General features: G+C 39.8%; 1 protein-coding gene across 1 annotated transcript in view; it reads right to left on the reverse strand.

Moving 5' to 3' along the window:
- The window catches only part of LOC138973092 (arylsulfatase I-like), a 17,931-nt gene extending 7,781 nt beyond the window's left edge, over positions 1-10,150 (reverse strand). Inside the window, exons 1-3 of the mRNA XM_070345753.1 lie at positions 10,027-10,150; positions 3,207-3,454; positions 442-660 (exon numbers count right to left, since the gene is read on the reverse strand). Coding sequence (XP_070201854.1) covers positions 442-660; positions 3,207-3,454; positions 10,027-10,101 — 542 coding nt within the window. The 5' untranslated portion in view covers positions 10,102-10,150. The remainder of the gene's footprint in view (positions 1-441; positions 661-3,206; positions 3,455-10,026) is intronic.
- Positions 10,151-12,044: the final 1,894 nt, after the last annotated feature.

Raw genomic sequence — 12,044 nt, forward strand, 5'->3', positions numbered from 1 at the left:
CATGCTGGGTATTTTCGTGTTTCTAAAGCCCACCGAACTCTGACATGGATTACAAGATCTTTTCCGTGCGCACTTGGTCTTGTGCTTGCGTGTACACACGAAGGGGGTTAAGTCACTAGCAGGTCTGCACATAAGTTGACCTGGGAGATCGGAAAAATCTCCACCACCAGGCGGCAGCGACAGGGATTCGACCTCACGACCTCCCGATTAGGAGGCCGACGTCTTACCACAACGCCACTGCGCCCGTCGCCGCGAGACATCTTCAAGAATTCTGGTCATCTTTTTTTTTCTCGGGTTTTAGTGCGTAGATTAGGCTTGGGGAAAACTCTGCAGACACCTTGGTAACGCGACCCCTGTTGCTGGGAGAACGCGACCAGCCGTTTACGTCGGCAAAACATGGGCAATAAAGTAACGAAAATGACAAAAATGTACTCAACTCACCAGAAATCATAACCACTTGTCGCAAGGGGCGTGTGTCTGTAATGGTTCAGAAAGCCTTTCAACGACCCATAGAAGGTTTCGAACCCTCGACGCTGGGGTAGATAGTCCTCGCTGCAGAAGCCCATGTCCCAGGTTCCAGACAGGTGAGTGTTGTAGCCGGTTTCCAGAAGATACTCGGGGAGTAGCTTATACTCCAGTGGCAGGGAGAAGTTACTGTAGCTGAAATGCAAGGATGGCAGAAAGAGAGTAGCTTATACTCCAGTGGCAGGGTGAAGTTACTGTAGCTGAAATGTAAGGATGGCAGAAAGAGAGTAGCTTATACTCCAGTGGCAGGGTGAAGTTACTGTAGCTGAAATGTAAGGATGGCAGAAAGAGAGTAGCTTATACTCCAGTGGCAGGGTGAAGTTACTGTAGCTGAAATGTAAGGATGGCAGAAAGAGAGTAGCTTATACTCCAGTGGCAGGGTGAAATTACTGTATCTGAAATGCAAGGATGGCAGCAAGAGAATAGCTTATACTCCAGTGGCAGGGTGAAGTTACTGTAGCTGAAATGTAAGGATGGCAGAAAGAGAGTAGCTTATACTCCAGTGGCAGGGTGAAATTACTGTAGCTGAAATGCAAGGATGGCAGAAAGAGAGTAGCTTATACTCCAGTGGCAGGGTGAAGTTACTGTAGCTGAAATGTAAAGATGGCAGAAAGAGAGTAGCTTATACTCCAGTGGCAGGGTGAAATTACTGTAGCTGAAATGCAAGGATGGCAGAAAGAGAATAGCTTATACTCCAGTGTCAGTGTGAATTTACTGTAGCTGAAATGTAAAGATGGCAGAAAGAGAGTAGCTTATACTCCAGTGGCAGGGTGAAATTACTGAAGCTGAAATGCAAGGATGGCAGAAAGAGAGTAGCTTATACTCCAGTGGCAGGGTGAAGTTACTGTAGCTGAAATGTAAGGATGGCAGAAAGAGAGTAGCTTATACTCCAGTGGCAGGGTGAAATTACTGTAGCTGAAATGCAAGGATGGCAGAAAGAGAATAGCTTGTACTCCAGTGGCAGGGTGAAGTTACTGTAACTGAAATGCAAGGATGGCAGAAAGAGAATAACTTATACTCTAGTGGCAGGATGAAGTTACTGTAGCTGAAATACTGTAGCTGAAATGTAAGGATGGCAGAAAGAGAGTAGCTTATACTCCAGTGTCAGTGTGAAGTTACTGTAGCTGAAATGTAAGGATGGCAGAAAGAGAATAGCTTATACTCCAGTGTCAGGGAGAAGTTACTGTAGCTGAAATGTAAGGATGGCAGAAAGAGAATAGCTTATACTCCAGTGTCAGGGAGAAGTTACTGAAGCTGAAATGTAAGGATGGCAGAAAGAGAATAGCTTATACTCCAGTGGCAGGGTGAAGTTACTGTAGCTGAAATGTAAGGATGGCAGAAAGAGAGTAGCTTATACTCCAGTATCAGGGAGAAGTTACTGTAGCTGAAATGTAAGGATGGCAGAAAGAGAGTAGCTTATACTCCAGTGGCAGGGTGAAATTACTGTAGCTGAAATGCAAGGATGGCAGAAAGAGAATAGCTTATACTCCAGTGGCAGGGTGAAGTTACTGTAGCTGAAATGTAAGGATGGCAGAAAGAGAGTAGCTTATACTCCAGTGGCAGGGTGAAGTTACTGTAGCTGAAATGTAAGGATGGCAGAAAGAGAGTAGCTTATACTCCAGTGGCAGGGTGAAGTTACTGTAACTGAAATGCAAGGATGGCAGAAAGAGAATAGCTTATACTCCAGTGGCAGGGTGAAGTTACTGTAGCTGAAATGTAAGGATGGCAGAAAGAGAGTAGCTTATACTCCAGTGGCAGGGAGAAGTTACTGTAGCTGAAATGTAAGGATGGCAGAAAGAGAGTAGCTTATACTCCAGAGGCAGGGAGAAGTTACTGTAGCTGAAATGTAAGGATGGCAGAAAGAGAGTAGCTTATACTCCAGTGACAGGGTGAAATTACTGTAGCTGAAATGCAAGGATGGCAGAAAGGGACATGAGTTCCTGTAGTAAATGGCCAACTCCACTTCGCGAAAACAGTTCGCCAGACTTTTACATGGAATTAGACCATTCCTCAACTTGGTCATATGACATATACAAGAAATGAACTGCCTAGGTGCTCGCTGTGCATCTTGATAATTTGTGAAAGATTGTTTAATTGTTGCAAAAATGCACTTATGCCTTTTTTGGAAGCTAACTCATGAAAAAAAAGTCAAACTCACCGCAGCAAAGAGTTAGTAAGTTAGTTAGTTGTTGCTTTTTGGGTCCAGCGGACCATAATTATAGGCCAAACAAAGACCCCCCGCCGCAAAGAGACACAAGCACACAGTCATACATACAAATAAACACAAAGATATATACACATACGAAAGCACAGACACCGACAAAAACACCCAGACACACAGACACACACAGACACACACAGACACACACACACACTCACACACAGTCACACAGACACACACATACACACATATACACAGACACAGACACACACAGACACACACACACACACACACACACTTGATGCATCCATTCACCAATCCACATGCATCCATTTATACAATCAATCAATCAATCAATGAGTCTTATATCGCGCATATTCCGTAGGAACACACACACACACACAGCACACACACACACACACACACACACACACACACACACACACATTTGATGCATCCATTCACCAATCCACATGCATCCATTTATACATTCATCCATCCATTCGTCCATACGTCTTACCGAAAGTACATGCCCCTGAAGCTTTTGAATCCCATCGTGTACGGGTATCTACCCGTTAGCAGAGCTATGCGGGAGGCTGTTCCTATCGGCTGGCTGTAAAAGTGGGGTAGCGCCACCCCTTGACCTCTAAGTCTGTCCAGGTAGGGTGTGTGGAACTCCGGAGAGTTCCACCCTACGTCGCTCCACCCGGCATCCGCAACTTCCACGTGAAGAATGTGAGGCTTTTGAGCTGCCGTCACGTGCACATTCTGTGGAATAAGACAAAAGTGAACTTGCACTATTTTTTGTGTGTATAATGTAGACTGTTGGAGCCGGAGAAAAAACAACAACAGATAAAACATAATTTGATACAAGCCAACGCGACTTGGGTTGATTTGCGCGAGCAAGTGAGCAGCCGGGTGGTAGCTATGCAGCCGCGGGAGTAGCATTGGTTGAAATAAGCTCTTCATGAATATTAAATGTTATCCCGTGACCTGCTTTCTTGTTTTCTGTTATCCTGAGTAGGTGAATACGCTGCGTATTCCATGGTCACCGGAGCGTATCCCATGGTTACCGAGTCTCGTTTACACAGTTTCCCAAGAACGGTTCGTCGCCTTTCTAAAACTTCTTGATTTTCTAAATTTAAGTGACGAAATGATTTCATTTCATTTTGTATTTCATACCAAGTTATTATAACCCTACCCGTTGACCATTGGTCCGCAGTCGCTTTCAGTTCGAATATTTACCACTACGTGTAATTTGTTGAAACGTTTGTTATTGACAAAACAATACGTTAGAGTCACAGGTATATGTGACTCTAACGTATTGTTTTATCAAAAACAAACGTTCCAACAAATAACCTTTCTTGTTTTTTTGTATTCTGAATTTTGGAATGTTGTTATGGATTTACTATGTGTAGTTCTAGTGCTTCAACGGCTCATTTTGGATAGTAAACAAATGGAGAAACTTGTCAGCAGCATTTAAACTAACGCGGCTGTCTCTGAATGACTTGAAATGAACTGAATACGTAACTGTTAACGTACGACAGGGGCTTTGACAACCAGAGTTATTCCACTTCATTTTGTTTTCCTTTTTTCAAGCATGAATATTTTCAGCGAGACGTAAACAGACACCGGCTGGATTTTGTTGGAAAAGTTAGTGTTTTTAATGAGAACGTCGTGGTCAAGGGATAATAAGGTTACACAAAAATGAGGGTGTGACAGTGCCGCCTCAACTTTTACAAACAGCCGGATACGACGTCATCAAAGACATTTATCGAAAAAAAGAAAAAAACGTCTGGGGATATCATACCCAGGAACTCTCATGTCAAATTTCATAAAGATCGGTCCAGTAGTTTACTCTGAATCGCTCTACAGACACACACAGACAGACAGACACACGCACACACACAGATACACATACACCACGACCCTTGTCTCGATTCACCCTCTATGTTAAAACATTTAGTCAAAACTTGACTAAATGTAAAAACGAGACCATGAATTCGATTTTTGTAAAAACCAGCGTAGAAATGTGTGTGTGATGACTACGCGTTAATGTAAGCTACAAAACACTTAAGCCTTTAAGTGCGTTATCTACATCAGTGCACGAAAATTAAAATTATGAGACGATGTGACAATACTTGTGCATACTTGTAGTCCAAAATAAGGTTGCAAAAACAATGTTTGTACACTACATTTTGTGTATAATTCTGGGAACAATAAAACTCAGATTTAAAGATTCGGATAGCCTCTAACCGTCTTAAGTGTGCTGCGTATTGTTTCTTTGAGTATTGAAAAACAATGCTGTCAGCACTTGGAAACATTTTCTCTGCTGCAAACGACCAAATAACCGTGAAATTCTCGAGATGTTTATTTTATTATTTTTTTGAACCAAAAGCGTGGTTACTTTCACCAATTTCCGTACCAAATTCCACGCCATTTTGACGTGGGTCTGGTGAATTATTTGCCACAAACACCTACACTTTCAATTTTGTTATTCATTACACCAAAGCACTTTGTTTTTAAACAATACATCTTTATTGTTTGGTTTGTTCAATTCACGCTCTTTATGCCTTTTTATATTTGGTAAGACGCTACAAATTCAGCGTGCCCGTTTACTCAATAGAGCAGTAACATCAACAGTAACATCTTTTTGTATTACTGCACATAAGTTGAGGCATTTAGGCCTACCGGTTGCACAAAAAACGCCCCATAACATTATAACTCTAAATTTGACCTAATGCTTTTAATTACACAAATGAACTGATTACTGAAAATAAAACAATGTTGTTGTGTCTGAAGAAAAACTTGTTTTTCCTCCCCAACAGCTATGCACACCAGCCGGGACAGGCTTTTTAAAAAAAACGTACAGTGACGTTATGTGAAAATGTAACAAATGCTTACACAAATAGGCTTCTAATTTGTATCTGCCTATCAGAAAAATAGTTTCCAACGGTAAAAGCGAATGTTAACAAAATATACAAACGCACATCTTTCCAATCAAAATAATGTGGTTCAATTGATACATTTGTGTGTGTTGTTTTAACCATTATAGAATCCATACCAAATAAAACATCACTCACTTTTAAAACAACTTTGATTTCCAAAATACGAAAAGGATATTCTTCAATAAACTTCTAAAATCTGTATACCACCGGACATTGTTCAATGTTCAATAAAATCTATCGAATCAACAAAATAATTCCTCTGATTCTTTTTAACATAGGAGCAAGAGACTGCAGGTGAGAAGATTAATTTTACTTAATTTTACCTATTTGCTCTTATTCTTTTTACTCACGTGAGAAATGTTCACGTTACATTCAAAGCTACTATCTACTATATAATACTGGTAGGATTTTCGGTGGTTTTTCGATTCCTGTGACCAAACCGCGCGGATTTGTGCCTTCTCCTTCGGTTGCTATGCCAACGTGACCCAGGAAATCGATTCCGCTAGGTCCCGACTTCCAATTTTGTCCACGAACAAAGTTTGAAGAGGTTTGTCTCGCAAATTTGAGCAGACACAGTGAACTTTGACCTGAACTTTGACATCGCGGCGAAAGAGATCTGTGATTGGTTCTTCTTCAACTTTCGGTTCGACTAAACACGCGACCGCACCTCAGACGAACCTAGCTGTGTGTTTTATTTCTCTACCCCAGACGAACCTAAAATAATAAGAAGATAGATAGATCTGTTTATCTGTTAATGGAACTCCAAAATATTCCATAGATTTGTTTACTAAACAGTTCGAAACATTATCACCTGATAAGTCGCCGTATAACCTTATAGGTTCCAGCGACTAAATATTTTTCCCCGGTTCAACCATAGACATGTACGTCATCATGATCTCCCCTTAATTTGACCGTTATTTTGGCTGTCTTAGTGAAATGGTAAGATATATCTCTATGTTTTTTACATGTAAGTGTTCGGAAAAAATACAGTTATAGCAGCTATGTACAAAAATAAGCAGCATATGCTCTTTTCGCCAAAGTAAAGTCCTTTTTTCTTCTGGTTTCTTATATGTGTCACAGCACACCGCAAGCTTTTAGGCGAATAGCAAGTGAGTGGTATATATATATATCATCAATTTTATAGTAGATAACGGTGTAAAATACTTACCATGTTCATGTCCGTTATACGTTTTCAATATTCCATATGTGTCATTTAATTGTGTGTTGCTTGATGCCATGTATGTATGTGTATGTGTGTGTGTGTGTGTGTGTGTACATGACTTTAAATAAGCATGGATGGATGTGTGCACTCGATTGTGTGTGTGAACCATGTATATATTTTCTGTTGTCAATTAGATATGTTATACTATGCGTTTGAATCATTAAGTATTTTAGACGTCATACTTTTTTTCGTATCTTCACGATGGCTTTTTACCCGTTTAAATTTTAATGCTTCCAACTTTCAAAGCGCTGCACGGCTGGGAAGAGATGCGCACTTTTATCACTGTTGTTCATGTAGACGTAATCATGGATTCATGCAAACGTCATACCTGCTGTATTTTATTTTGTTTGTTTGTATAGTCGCGTGCGGTCGCGCAGTCTTTTTGGTCAGTTCCGATTACCTCCCATTGATGCGAAAACCTATATGACTGTTTTTTGTTATTTTTCTCTCTGTTAATTCACCAGTGGCTATGTAACATGTGTTATACCTTATAGGTTCCAGCGACTAAATATTTTTCCCCGGTGCAACCATAGACATGTACGTCATCATGATCTCCCCTTAATTTGACCGTTATTTTGGCTGTCTTAGTGAAATGGTAAGATATATCTCTATGTTTTTTACATGTAAGTGTTCGGAAAAAATACAGTTATAGCAGTTATGTACAAAAATAAGCAGCATATGCTCTTTTCGCCAAAGTAAAGTCCTTTTTTCTTCTGGTTTCTTATATGTGTCACAGCACACCGCAAGCTTTTAGGCGAATAGCAAGTGAGTGGTATATATATATCATCAATTTTATAGTAGGTAACGGTGTAAATTACTTGCCATGTTCATGTCCATTATACGTTTTCCATATTCCATATGTGTCATTTAATTGTGTGTTGCTTGATGCCATGTATGTATGTATGTGTGTGTGTGTGTGTACATGACTTTAAATAAGCATGGATGGATGTGTGCACTCGATTGTGTGTGTGAACCATGTATATATTTTCTGTTGTCAATGTTGTCAATTAGATATGTTATACTATGCGTTTGAATCATTAAGTATTTTAGACGTCATACTTTTTTTCGTATCTTCACGATGGCTTTTTACCCGTTTAAATTTTAATGCTTCCAACTTTCAAAGCGCTGCACGGCTGGGAAGAGATGCGCACTTTTATCACTGTTGTTCATGTAGACGTAATCATGGATTCATGCAAACGTCATACCTGCTGTATTTTATTTTGTTTGTTTGTATAGTCGCGTGCGGTCGCGCAGTCTTTTTGGTCAGTTCCGATTACCTCCCATTGATGCGAAAACCTATATAAGAAGATAGATAGATCTGTTTATCTGTTAATGGAACTCCAAAATATTCCATAGATTTGTTTACTTAATTTTTAAAAGATAAGTTCGAAACATTATCACCTGATAAGTCGCCGTATAACCTTATAGGTTCCAGCGACTAAATATTTTCCCCCGGTGCAACCATAGACATGTACGTCATCATGATCTCCCCTTAATTTGACCGTTATTTTGGCTGTCTTAGTGAAATGGTAAGATATATCTCTATGTTTTTTACATGTAAGTGTTCGGAAAAAATACAGTTATAGCAGTTATGTACAAAAATAAGCAGCATATGCTCTTTTCGCCAAAGTAAAGTCCTTTTTTCTTCTGGTTTCTTATATGTGTCACAGCACACTGCAAGCTTTTAGGCGAATAGCAAGTGAGTGGTATATATATATCATCAATTTTATAGTAGGTAACGGTGTAAATTACTTGCCATGTTCATGTCCATTATACGTTTTCCATATTCCATATGTGTCATTTAATTGTGTGTTGCTTGATGCCATGTATGTATGTGTGTGTGTGTGTACATGACTTTAAATAAGCATGGATGTGTGCACTCGATTGTGTGTGTGAACCATGTATATATTTTCTGTTGTCAGTTACATATGTTATACTATGCGTTTGAATCATTAAGTATTTTACACGTCATACTTTTTTTCGTATCTTCACGATGGCTTTTTACCCGTTTAAATTTTAATGCTTCCAACTTTCAAAGCGCTGCACGGCTGGGAAGAGATGCGCACTTTTATCACTGTTGTTCATGTAGACGTAATCATGGATTCATGCAAACGCCATACCTGCTGTATTTTATTTTGTTTGTTTGTATAGTCGCGTGCGGTCGCGCAGTCTTTTTGGTCAGTTCCGATTACCTCCCATTGATGCGAAAACCTATATGACTGTTTTTTGTTATTTTTCTCTCTGTTAATTCACCAGTGGCTATGTAACATGTGTTACAGAATTGCACCGGTGTAAGGGTTAACATTTTATTTTTCACCAAGAGAATATAATTCATTATATGCGGGATAATGTGCGGGGGGGGGGGAGGGGTGCAAACAACATTTTCACAAGCACATAACCAACAAAATGACATCGCATGCGCAGCACACAAAGTGCGTAGCACGGGTACCACTATAACATTTAAACTGTCAAAAGTTCGAGTGACTTTTTCCGCCAAAATGCCCGATTCGTCCACATGGGACGTCAATAATGTCACTCCTATTGGTCCTGTGCTTTTTTGTTTTTGTTTTCCTCTTTTTTTTTCGGTTTCTCCATCGTTGTTAATTTTCACAAGTGATTGTGCACATTTCTTCTTTGGTGGTGGAGGTTTAAAGTCAAAACATTCGGAATACGCAAGTGCAAACCGTGACACCGTTCCCATGCGCCGATAAGAATAAGAACAGGAACGAGAATTTATTCCGACATATAGCATAAAATTCATTGGTATTTGGTCTGGTGTGGTTAACATGCATATACACCAATACACCCCTCATAAATACGATACAATAGTAAAAACGAAAAAGACTAATAGGCCTGGGTCTTCACTGAAGTACAGAAAGTAAAAATGTCTCTTAAATATTAGTCGTAAAAATCTTACCGAATGTTCATGTTTATTATACAACAAAATTAACACAAATTTACGTGCAGTCTACAGTAAAATGGACTCCTTGCACTGTATTCAAAGTAAGAATCCAGTGCGTTTGATACTAATAATTATCCAAAAGTGTTTACTTTTTTTTTGCCGTTGAGTGTGTATATATATTCCACTTGAAGAAAGAAACATGAATTGTGTGTTAACAGCAACGTTGTCTCGATGACATTATAACTTTCAAAAGTTAAGTACTACTCACCACCGGTAGGAAGGCGATGACTGCAAGGCAGAGGGTAGGCAGACCGCACGATGTTTTTAGACATCCAGGAACCATTGTTGGCTTGTAGGTGGTAAGAGAGAAATCAAGTTTCTGATGAGCGTGTGGCCTGCTGGTCTTTTTATACCTGATTTTCACAATTACCGTCTCCCTTTACGACCCATTTTATGGTGAGTCATCTAATGCCTCACGCCGGGCGGTCTATGGAAATGCACAACGGTGCTAACATCATTCGCGCAGCGACAGATTTGGATTACGACAGAGGCTGCTTAGAGAATGTCTTCGTTTGAGATAAATCAAACACATATTGTGACCCTCCACCACGAAATGAGTCGCATGTCACCTCGCGCGGTTCTGCGCTAGGCTTAATATAAGTCCGGGGAGTGTCTGGTAACAGTGTGAGGGTCACCTTAGTCACAGGCTTATAACTCAAACTAAAACGGTTTTCACCACTGGATAGAGCATAAAAAACTCTTTAGAAAAATGTAAAAATATGAAAATCATGCAAAGGTGACATGCGACTCATTTCGTGGTGGAGGGTCACATATCTGACTGATTCTTGTTTTTACAAGTACATAAGACACTAGACTTTTACAACAGCAAAACCATTCAGTTGATTAATGCAGACTATCCAACGTAATGGTTAATTGAACCCTGATTTCTGGCTTTAAGTACTTACATGTCTTGCCGCGGTCACCTTTTCAGTTTCAACGGTCGTTTCTACACACTGAATCATTTTGAGACAAAAATCGCAACTGCCATAATAAACTCTCTCTCTCTCTCTCGCTCTCTCTCTCTCTCTCTCTCTCTCTCTCTCTCTCTCTCTCTCTCTCTCTCTCTCTCTCTCTTAACATGATATTGCCAGTAGCTGTTAACAATGGTATGCGCTTTATGATTTCGAAATTAGTTTGTATTTATTACATGTATTAAGTGATTTTATGATATTTCTATCATCATCATCATCATCATCATCATCATCATCATCATCATCATCATCATCATCATCATCATCATCATCATCATCATCATCATCATCATCATCATCATCATCATCATCATCATCATCATCATCATCATCATTGCACATACATACGGAGAGACAGACAGAGATACAGAGAGACAGACGGACAAACAAACACACTATACACACACACACACACACACACACACACACACACACACACACACACACACACACACACACACGCACACACACACACACACACACACACACACACACATACGTGTCTGAGGGGGGATAACTGGACATTTTCCGGAAAGAAAAATGTGTTATATCTGGACTTAATTATTTCTAAAGCTACAGAAACGGAGTGCGAGTGTAAACATGTGTTAAACTTTAAGAATACTTTTTGAGAAAACAAATTTAAAACACTCATTATTGAAAGTTACACACCCAAAAATAGAGATTCTGGAACACGTGTTATATCTGGACATCCGCCACCTAAAAGTGAGTGATAGCCGGACATATGACCGGAAAGCTGTAAATACTATCAACTTTATCAAAACAGAGAGATTAAGTGTAGAGTTTTAGTGGTAGTAGCAGTGGTTAACTTAAGGAAAATCTATGTATCATTACGCATTCCGCTTACCATAACGAAACCGACAACGGCGTCTTGGCCCGTGCGTTTAGTTTCACTTTCGTTAACGTGATGGGAGGGAAGACAACTGTTGCATTAATTCGAAAAAGTAGCGTCTCATGTCTGGACTCTTCAGTTGGAAAAAGAAGAAAAGTCATACACGGAGCAGACGACACAGCCGAAAACAAGAACAAAAGAAACGATTATTGCAATGTTGTTTGTATTGATACATCTTAATGTTTCTGTGATACATTTTAACCACTCAATTGTTGAATAGGCGCATGCAGAACGTTCGACGTGTACAGAATCTTCAGAAAGTGAATTCGCTGGAAGAGAAGTGTTTGCGTGCATCTTTCTCTGTCTGCAGATTCACTCATTCCGATTCATTTCTTTGGCTGAGAA

This window comes from Littorina saxatilis, linkage group LG8, assembly GCF_037325665.1.
Source record: "Littorina saxatilis isolate snail1 linkage group LG8, US_GU_Lsax_2.0, whole genome shotgun sequence".
NCBI lineage: Eukaryota > Metazoa > Mollusca > Gastropoda > Littorinimorpha > Littorinidae > Littorina > Littorina saxatilis.